The sequence below is a fragment of the Armigeres subalbatus genome, chromosome 1, assembly GCF_024139115.2.
Source record: "Armigeres subalbatus isolate Guangzhou_Male chromosome 1, GZ_Asu_2, whole genome shotgun sequence".
NCBI lineage: Eukaryota > Metazoa > Arthropoda > Insecta > Diptera > Culicidae > Armigeres > Armigeres subalbatus.
The window spans coordinates 217,270,793-217,281,274 of NC_085139.1; the positions used below are offsets into that span (position 1 = coordinate 217,270,793).

Here is a 10,482-nt window from a genome sequence, read left to right on the forward strand (position 1 = left end):
AATGCACAATACATCGCAAATTGTTCAGATTCTCGCAGTTCGTTTTAATTCGCCGATGCATTGTGCAATCAGTTTGGGGAATGTTTTATCACGTCAATTAATTCAATGGCCTCGAAATTTTCGGAATGCAAGCAGGAAGCATTCGGGAATTTGATCACACGCAGATTAAACGCAGATCAGCCGAATAAATTGAAAGATTAAATGTGAATTCCGACAGACCGTGAGAATCGTTTGGTGAACACAGAAATGACCTTGTGGCACAATTGAACTTTCCCGTGAAAACGATTCAATATCATTGATTCTGTTTTAGAGCAAAATTTTCGCTAAAACTAAAAAAAAGACCTGTAAAAAATATTTTTTCCTTGACATCTTGAATCAGGAACATCCAACCAAAATAATAAAATGTTCATTTTATTTTTTTCCACTTTGTCTGAATTTTATATCAAAATATGCAGAATACTGATTAGGAACTATTTGGGAGCAAACGTATGACTATTCGATGGTATCTAACGAATCGTGCCAGTCGGCATAATGATGAAATCATTTCATCAGCGTTTGTCCGATTTAATTCCTTGCAAGAGTGCGGCAGACCTGATTACGCATTTCAACAATGAAAATTGACTGGCATAATGGACATTCATTTAACCACATATTTTCATTAAATTGGTGTCCACTCAGCATATGCGGCAATGAAAAGGTGTATTATTTGGGAAAACAGGACGATGCACATGTCCGTGACAGCCTTCAGGGTGAAGTGCGGACTTGGAGTGACGATTGTTATGTGAGCATGGTGCTTGAAATGCGAAACTGAATTAAGGTATGCATATCGATATGATCCATATGCGTACATACATATGTTGTATCGGTATTGAGATTCTTTTGCAGCACTGGAAGCACGAAAGTTGATTTTAATGTTCAACCTCATATTACAAAACTCGCTCAGAAAGTGAACTCGGCTAGTACCAACCCCTGCAAAAAGCGTGGAACGGCAACATTGGCCTGATATATCTCAGGTGTTTTTAGTCCAACTGTCATGATTCTTGCCAGTTACAATCTGTAGGATATCAGGATTTCATTTGCAACTATAGATTGTAAATCCGTACATTGGCCGCTGAGAACCAGCCGGAATATTTCGTTCCCCGCTTTTCGCAACATTTACAAGTGACAGTATGTTGTTTGCAAGTCGTACCGCTTGTATGAAAGCCGTTCGAATTAACCGTTGTGTGGCCGGCAAAAAAACACCCTTAACAGACCGGCAGGGTACCCGGGTACACACGAAACTAATGCTTATATCTCTGGAAATTTACAACCGATTTCAACAATTTTGGGCTAATTCGATTCAGAATTTTCTATTCTATAAAGATGTTATCAGGATGAACCGATCCGGTCAATTCGATTCGCGGAAAATCCGGATTTCTAGGAACATGTCCTGCACAAATGATAAATTCCCATTCCTCGAGGGGTCATAGGTGGCCATAAACATTGTTCAATGGAACATCAACAATATGGGTACCAAACTTCATGAAATTAACTCTTGCGTATGTCCTCCATGATCCTAGGCTCACCAGACAAGTTCACTCCGGAGTGGCCACAGCTTCCCCGGGAGCCGTGGTTGGCCAACAACATTTCTCATTGGAATCCCAACAATATGGGTGTCAAACTTCTTGAAATTGTCTCAAGCGTTTATTTCTGATCTATTTGGGTTCATCAAACAAGTTCACTCCGGATTACCAATTCCGGAATAGGTTCCCTGAGGAATCATGAATGTTCATAAACATTTCAGAGCCGCATTTTGTTTTAAATCAATTTATCTAGAAATGTGAGTGCAAAATCAATGCAAGGACCACTCATTGACGCCGGGTGACCAACAGGATACCCACCATAAGATTCCGGACACTCGGAGATATGATCGATTCCAGAAATTCTTCTAGACAGATGTGACTTTTCATAAACCATTTGTTTTAACATTGTCACATCAAAACCAATACATGCACTACTCTTCGATCCTAGGTGGCCTATATCTGATACTACGAAAGTTTGTTCTAGAAATTTGCGCCTTTTTTATAAACGATTTGTTGTAAAGTAATGACCAGGGCCATCAATTGACTCCAGGTGAACACTAAGTTATCCTTGGGAAGCTCCGAATCATCCGGAGCAGTGGTTAATTCTCAAAATTCGTCATTTGTTGTGAGGCTTCCTGGTGGTCCCAAAATGGTGCTCCAGAAGTGCAGGGACATCCAGAGTAGTGGTCAATTATTGCAGTTCGTTCTAGAAGCTTTCGAAAATCGTTTGTAATAGCCGTATAGAAGCAAAGTCTTTTATCGCGCTTAGAATCATGTAGGGGTAGCTGTATTCAGGCTTCACTCACATAACATATGTGTAACTCGGGTAGCAAAAGTTGTACCCTTATAACACTTTTTATTTGTTATACGGAACATCGAAACGTCAGAAGATAGTATAACAGTATTTGATCTAACAAGGGGTCACGCGACTTAGATTGTATATCTGAATACGATTCGCGTTGGAATTATACAAAAGATTTTCCCTAGTGGCGCTGGGTGTTTAGAAGCTGAAATTGTTTTTTTTTTATAATTATTTGGAGATTGGGGTAAAAAATATTAAAGTAGAAAAGAAAGGAGTTGAAGTTGATTTAATATTGTATTGATATTTATTCGACAAACTCGAACAAAATCCATTCTTACGCCACGCTCAGACTGTTAACCAGTAAACGATGAATTTGTTTGGTGTTTGGTTGAAATATTATGTTTTTATTCGAAAAACATATCAAATGCTCATTCATTGTCATGAGCATATTTATTAACCGCATTTCTCAAACATTTCCCATGTGTGGCGTCTCTCCCAGTGGTGTGCACTACTAAAAATTTACACATATTTATTGACAAAAATCAATAGATTTAACTTATAATGTATATTAGCGCACACATAACCATTCTCCACGCGAACTACCAATAAAATATATGTCCAAATAAACTTTATGTGGTCTCGAATTATCAATTATTTAATTTATGTGTGGTTTTATATCGATTTTATTAGGTTGGAGCCATGGGCGTAGCCAGGATTTCGAGAAGGGGGGGGGGGCAACTTTTTTGGTCTTCTAAATCGTAGTTTTATAGTAGTTTTATAAAAACACATGAATATTAACACATGAAACCAAATTCAAACCAAATCGAAACAATAATGATTAAAACAATAATGGATTTAAAAATGCGTGATTTATTGCTCATCAGATATTTTTAAATAAAGTGAGAAAAATATTAACGAACTTAGTATTCAGAAAGAATATTAAATCGGCTATAACAATTATTATAAAAATCCTGATTTCTTCCATAAGTTTAAGAAAACTAGAACCATACATCTGAATTTCTAAACAAATCCTCTCTGAAATAATATTTATTATAAAATAGGCAGAAAAATCAATATGCAAGCTTTATCCAGGAATTCCTTCGACAATTGCTCCTGGCATTCTTTAATTAGTCAATCGTTTGAAACTGGATATTATTTATAAGCGGCACTTCAGAAATTAATCATTGTAACATTTTTGAAAAGACATGAAGTCTTAAGTTACTTATTAATAAACAAATAATAATAATAATAATAATAATAATTCTATCCGAAATTCTATCAGGGATTCTTAAGGGGAAGCTCAGTGACGCGACCGATAAAATGCACCTTGGCGCGCTTCCCGATTTTTTAGAATTTTTGGAAAGGAATTTCAAAAATCTAAACAAATCACCTTCTTTGTAGATCCTAAGGCTAATTTACGTTAAAAATATCGATATATGAAAATTTGGGAAAACTGGACTCTCGACAAATGGAAATTTTGACCGAAAAAATATCCCGGACCGACTAGTTTTTATTTTGCTTTCTCGGCCAGATATACCAAATTTCCGATGAAATTTTATCCGTTGCTTCTGCTACTCAACGATTCGATTGGTATATAAATTTTACCATATTCCATGGAAAATGTCGAAATTAGAAGCATTTTCCTGAAAGATTGTTGAAAATTTTCATCTCTCACCGCTGATCAACAACGCGAACGATGACCTTGGACAGAGGCGAAGGAGAAAACAAAAAGATAAAGAATTAGATTTGCTTTATTGAAGTGATTTAGATTTTACAGATATGATGATAACAATCATTTGTTCACTAGGACGACGTCAAGTAGAGCAGCGTGTTCGTGGCTATTCTGTGGATTATTTTTGTGAGCTACGAAAGAACTTCGAGTGTTACGTTTTATTCTCACCATATAGGAGATGAAGCAGAGCAGCGTGGTTGCGAATATTCAATTGGGTTGGTTTTTGTATTCTATCTGCGCGCAAAGTTCGCATTTTACGCATTGACAATTCAATTAGATTTCATGTTCGCAAAGTACCTGCGGCGGAAGTGAAGCAGAGCAGCGTGGCTGCGACTATTCAATGGAGTTAGTTTTGTATTCTATCTGCGCGCAAGAGTTCGCATTTTACGCATTGACAATTCAATTGATTTCATGTTCGCAAAAAACTGCGGCGGAAGTGAAGCGGAACGGCGTGGTTGCGAATATTCAATTGGTTGATTTTTGTTTTCTTTGCGCGCAAGAGTTCGCGTTTTACGCATTGACAATTCAATTAGATTTCATGTTCGCAAAGTACACTGCGGCGGAAGTGAAAGAACAGCGTGCTGCGACTATTCAATTGGGTTAGTTTTGTATTCTATCTGCGCAAGAGTTCGCATTTTACGCATTGACAATTCAATTAGATTTCATGTTCAAAAATACACTGCGGCGGAAGTAAAGCAAAGCACGTGGTTGCGACTATTCAATTGGGTTGGTTTTTGTATTCTATCTGCGCGCCAAGAGTTCGCGTTTTAGGCATTGACAATTCAATTAGATTTCATGTTCGCAAAGTACACTACGGCGGAAGTGAGGCAGAGCAGCGTGGTTGCGAATATTCAATTGGGTTGGTTTTTGTATTCTATCTGCGCGCCAAGAGTTCGCGTTTAGGCATTGACAATTCAATTAGATTTCATATTCGCAAAGTACACTGCGGCGGAATTGAAGAGCAACGTGGCTGCGACTATTCAATGGTTAGTTTTGTATTCTATCCTCAAGAGTTCGCATTTTACGCATTGACAATTCAATTAGATTTCATGTTCGCAAAGTACACAGCGGCGCAAGTGAAGCGAGAACGTGGTTGCGTTCGATTGATTGGTTTTTGTATTCTATCTGCGCGCCAGAGTTTGCATTTTGCATTGACAATTCAATTAGATTTCATGTTCGCAAAGTACACTGCGGCGGAAGTGAAGCAGAGCAGCGTGGTTGCGAATATTCAATTGGGTTGGTTTTTGTATTCTATCTGCGCGCCAAGAGTTCCATTTTGCATTGACAATTCAATTAGATTTCATGATCGCAAAGTACATGCGGCGGAAGTGAAGCAGAGCAGCGTGGTTGCGAATATTCAATTGGGTTGTTTTTGTATTCTATCTGCGCGCCAAGAGTTCGCATTTTACGCATTGACAATTCAATTAGATTCATGATCAAAGTACACTGCGGCGAAGTGAAGCAGACAGCGTGGTTGCGAATATTCAATTGGGTTTGTTTTGTATTCTATCTGCGCGCCAAGATTCGCATTTTACGCATTGACAATTCAATTAGATTTCATGATCGCAAAGTACACTGCGGCGGAAGTGAAGCAGAGCAGCGTGGTTGCGAATATTCTGGGTTGGTTTTGTATTCTATCCGCCAAGAGTTCGCATTTACGCTGCAATTCAATTAGATTTTGATCGCAAAGTACACTGCGGCGGAAGTGAAGCAGAGCAGCGTGGTTGCGAATATTCAATTGGTTGAGTTTTTGATTCTATCTGCGCCAAGAGTTCGAGTTTTACGCATTGACAATTCAATTAGATTTCATGTTCGCTATTTCAATAGTGTTTTAAAAGAGGCAAACAGATTTCAAGTTCGCTTAAGTGCACATCGATGCATGGCAGTGAATCAGAGCAGTGCTTCTTTGTATCTTTCATATGTTATATTCTAGTAATCGCTAAAACTGGAAAACGTCCTTACCGTTTTCATCTTCTATACTATTCCTACAGCTTGACTAATAACAGGTAACTGTTAGATTTTGAAATGATCAAGAAAACTCGTTACGGCGTCCAATTTGACGATACTACTCATCGATTACTATCTTTTGGAACCAAATAACCAAGACAAACCTCTGTCACAGAACCTAACCCTCGGATTCCAATAAAATTTCACATGAACTTGGGGCGAGTCCAGAATGTTCTCGGCTTGCAGTGGGCAGTGATTGCTTTATCAATACCTTTCCATTCCCAATAGACCGTAAGAACGGTATAAACCCCGTATAAACCATTCGAAATACTAGAGATTATTCGGTATTCAGTAGGATCGCCGATGGAATTTCCTTAGAAATTTCAAAAGAACTTCAGAGGAACTTCTAGGAACTTCGAGATCTTCCATTGAATATCCGAAGAAACTTCCAAAGGAACTTCCGTAGGAACCCAAAAGGAATTTCAGAACTTCAAAGAACTTCAAAGAAACACCGTCGGAACTTCCGAAAAACCGTGGGTACTTCCGAAGAACTTCGATGAAACTTTCGGCAATTCTCGAAGAAATTCCAGAAGGAACTTCAGAAAGATTTCCTGTAGGAACTTTCGTAGAAATTTAGGAGGAACTTCCGTAGGAAGTTCCGAAGAAATCTTCTTCCGAAGGAACATCTCAGAATCATTCTGAGGTATTCCGAAAAACTTCTGGAAGAATTCTCGAAGGAACTTCCGTATGAATTTCAGTGAAAACTTCCGTAGACGTTTCCTAAGGAAGTTTTTTTCGAACGTTGCTATGAACGTTGCTTGATCTCCGGAAGTTCTTCAGGATTTTTCACAAGTTCCTTTTGGAATTCTTCCACAAGCTCCTTTAGCAATTCCTTCGAGTTCCTTTGGAATTCTTTCAAAACTTCTTTGAGTTCCTCAGTAAGTTCCTTTTGAAATTCCTTTGGGAGTTCCTTTTGAATTCCTCGGAAGTTCCTCTTAGAAATCTCAGGAAATTCCTTTGAATTCTTTCGAAGTTCCTTTGAATTCCTCCTTTTTCTCTTGGATTCCTTTGGAATTCTGAAGTTCCTCTTGTAATTCTTCCGAAAATTCCTTCTGGAGTTCATTTGAATTTCCAGGAGCTTCTTTAGAATTCTCGGAAGTTTCTTCGAATTTCTACTGAAACTCCTGTGGAATTCTTACGGAAGTTCCTTCAAGATTTTCTCCTGACAATCCTTGGAAATTCACGGGAGTTCCACCGGAAGTTTTTAAGAATTCCGTCGTACTCCTCTGGCAATGCCTCCAGTAGTTCATCTGGGAATACCATTGAATTCCTGTAGAACTTCCTTCGGCAGTTTCTGGAAGTTCAACCGGTTTCTTCGAAGATCCTTCAGAAATTCCTCCGGACTCCTTCACGAACCCTCTGAAGTCATTCCACGAATTCCTTTGGAAAATCCTTCCTCCGGAGTTCCTCCGGAAGTTCCTCTGGAGTTCCTCTGAGTTCCTCGAAGTTCCTCGAGTTCCTCCGATCCTACGGAAGTTCCTCCGGAACCTGGGAAGTTCCTCGGAAGTTCTTCGGAGTTCGAGTTCCTCACGGAGTTCTCTGGAAGTTCCTGCGGAAGTTCCTCTGGAAGTTCCTGAGGTTCCTCAGTTCGAGAGTTCCTCTGGAGTTCCTCACGAGCCTCTGAGTTCTCAGTTCTCTGGAAGTTCCTGCAGGTTCCTCTGGAAGTTCCTACGGAAGTTCCTCTGGAAGTTCCTACGGAGGTTCCTCTGGAGTTCCACGGAAGTTCTCTGGAGTTCTGGAAGTTCCTCTGGAAGTTCACGGAAGTTCTCTGGAAGTTCTACGGAGTTCCTCTGAAGTTCCTACGGAGTTCACTCTGGAGTTCCTAGGTTCCTCTGGAGTTCCTACGAGTTCCTCTGGAGTTCCTACGGAAGTTCCTCTGGAGTTACAGTTCCTGAGTTCCTCGGAAGTTCTCCGGAGTTACTCCGAGTTCCTGAGATTTCCTCCGGGTTCTACGGAGTTCCTACAGGTTCCTACGGAGTTCCTCCGGAGTTCCTCCGGAAGTTCCTCACGGAGTTCCTCCCGGAAGTTCCTCGGAGTTCCTCCGGAAGTTCAGTTCTCCGGAAGTTCTACGAGTTCCTCCAGTTCCTACGGAAGTTCCTCCAGTTCTCGAAGTTCCTCGAAGTTCCTCGAAGTTCTGAAGTTCCTTCGGAAGTTCTTCGGAAATTCCTCCGGAAGTTCTCCGAGTTCGAGTTCTCGAATTCTACGGAGTTCCTGGTTCTCGGAAGTTCTGGAAGTTCCTCGAGTTCCTCCGGAAGTTCCTCCGGAAGTTCCTCGAGTTCCTCCGGAAGTTCCTACGGAAGTGGTTTCTTTGAGAATTTCTGAGTTCCTCCGGAAGTTTCTATGGAAGCTCTTAGGAAGTTTTATTGAAGCACCTTCAGCTCCTAAAGCAGTTCCATCGTTGGTTCAACAGAAATCGACGAAGGTCCCTACGGAGTTCCTTCTGGAATTCATCCAAAGTTTTTCGAAATTCTTCCAGAAATTCTTTTGGGAATTCCTCTGGAAGTTTCTTCGAGAATTCCTCTGAAGCTCCTTTTGGAATTCCTCATTCTACGAAATGGTTCGAAGTTCTTTCGTGAATATTTCCGGAAGTTCCATGGAGAATTCCTTCAAATGCACCTACGGAAGTTTCTCTGATTCCTCGAATTTGCTACGAAAGATCACACAAAGTTCCTGCGGAATTTCTCCGCCAGTTTTCAGGGATATCTCCTAAGATCCTTTGAGATTTTTTCGAACTTCTTTCGGAATGCCTCCGAAGTTCCTTCGACAATTCCTTTGAAGTTCAGAAGATCTTTCGGAGTTCCTTCGAATTCGTCCAGTTTCATCTACAATTGCTCTAGAATTTCTTTCAGATCTTCCAGTTCCTTTCAAAATTCCTATAAATTCTTCGGACAGAGATTTCTTTAGAAATTCTCACGAAAGTTCGAGCAATTTCTTTGGTAGTTCCTACTAAGTTGCTTCAGAAATTCCTCCGGACGTTTCTTCTAAGTTCGTTCATGAATTCCTCCGAATTTCCTCCGAGCACTTCGAAGTTCTAGAATTTCTGTAGAGGTTTTCTTCGGAAATTTCTCCGGTATTTTCTTTGGGAGTGCCTCCAGAGGTTTCATCATGAGCAACTTCCTATAAATTCCTGAAAGAACTTCGAGAAACTTATAAAGATACTTCCGAAAAATTCACGAAGGAACTTCGAAAGAATTCTCGAAGAAACTTCTGAAAAATTCGATGGAACTCCTGAAAGAATTCCGAATGAACATCGAAAGAATTCCAGGAACTTCGGAGGATGCTGAAGAAACTGACGGAGGAATTCGAAGGAACTTCCGAGAATTCCTGAAGGAACTTCGGAGGAATTCTGAAGAACTTCAGAAGAATTCCTGAAGGAACTTTCGGAGGAATTCTGAAATAATTTCGAACGAATTCCTGGAGGAACTTCGGAGAATTCCGAAGAAAATTCAGGAGATTCTGGAAGAACTTCAAAGAAATTCCTGAAGGACTTCAGAGAATTCCTGAAGGATCTTCCAGAGAATTCCTGATGGAACTTTTGGAGGAATTCTGATGGAACTTCCGAAGGAATTCCTGATGGACCTCTGGAGAATTCTTGATGGAACCTCCGGAGAATTCCTGAAGGAACTTCCGGAGAAATTCTGAAGGAACCCGGAGAATTCCTCAAGGAACTTTCGGAGGAATTCTGAAGGAACTTCAGAGGAACTCCTGAAGCAATTCCGGAGAATTCTGAAGGAACTTCCGACAATTCCTGAAGGAACTTCAGGAGGAATTCCTGAAGAACTTCAGAGGAATTCTAAGGAACTTCGGAGGAATTCCCAAAAGACTTCCAGAGGAATTCCTGGTGGAACTCTGGAAGAATTCCTGATGGAACTTCCGGAGGAATTCCTGATGTAACCTCCGGAGGAATTTTGATGAAACCTCCGGAGGAATTCCTGATGGAACTTTGGAGAATTCTGATGGAACTTCGGAGGAATTTCTGATGAAACCTCCGGAGGAATTCTGATGGAACCTCCGGAGAATTCTTGATGGAACCTCCGGAGGGACCTCAGAAGGAACTTCCGGAGGAAATTCCTGAAGGAACTTCCGGAGGAATTCCTCAAGGAACTTTCGGAGGAATTCCTGAAAGAACTTACGGAGGAACTCCTGCAGGAACTTCCGGAGAAATTCCTGAAGGAACTTCCCGACAGTCCTGAAGAGAGAGAACCTGAGGAATTCTGATGGAACCTTCGGAACCTGATGAAACCTCCAGAGGTCAGTGGAACCGGAGGAATTCCAGATGGAACTTCCGGAGAATTCCTGATGGAATTTCCGAGGAATTCTGATGGAACTTCGGATGAATTTCTGAAGGAACTCCGTAGGAATTCAGCAATACGTAACTA

General features: G+C 40.6%; 1 protein-coding gene across 1 annotated transcript in view; it reads left to right on the plus strand.

Moving 5' to 3' along the window:
• The first annotated feature begins 722 nt into the window (after positions 1 to 722).
• Positions 723 to 10,482, plus strand: part of LOC134206989 (uncharacterized) — an 18,787-nt gene continuing 9,027 nt past the window's right edge. Inside the window, exon 1 of the mRNA XM_062682732.1 lies at positions 723 to 749. Within this exon, the coding sequence (XP_062538716.1) occupies positions 723 to 749 (27 nt within the window). The remainder of the gene's footprint in view (positions 750 to 10,482) is intronic.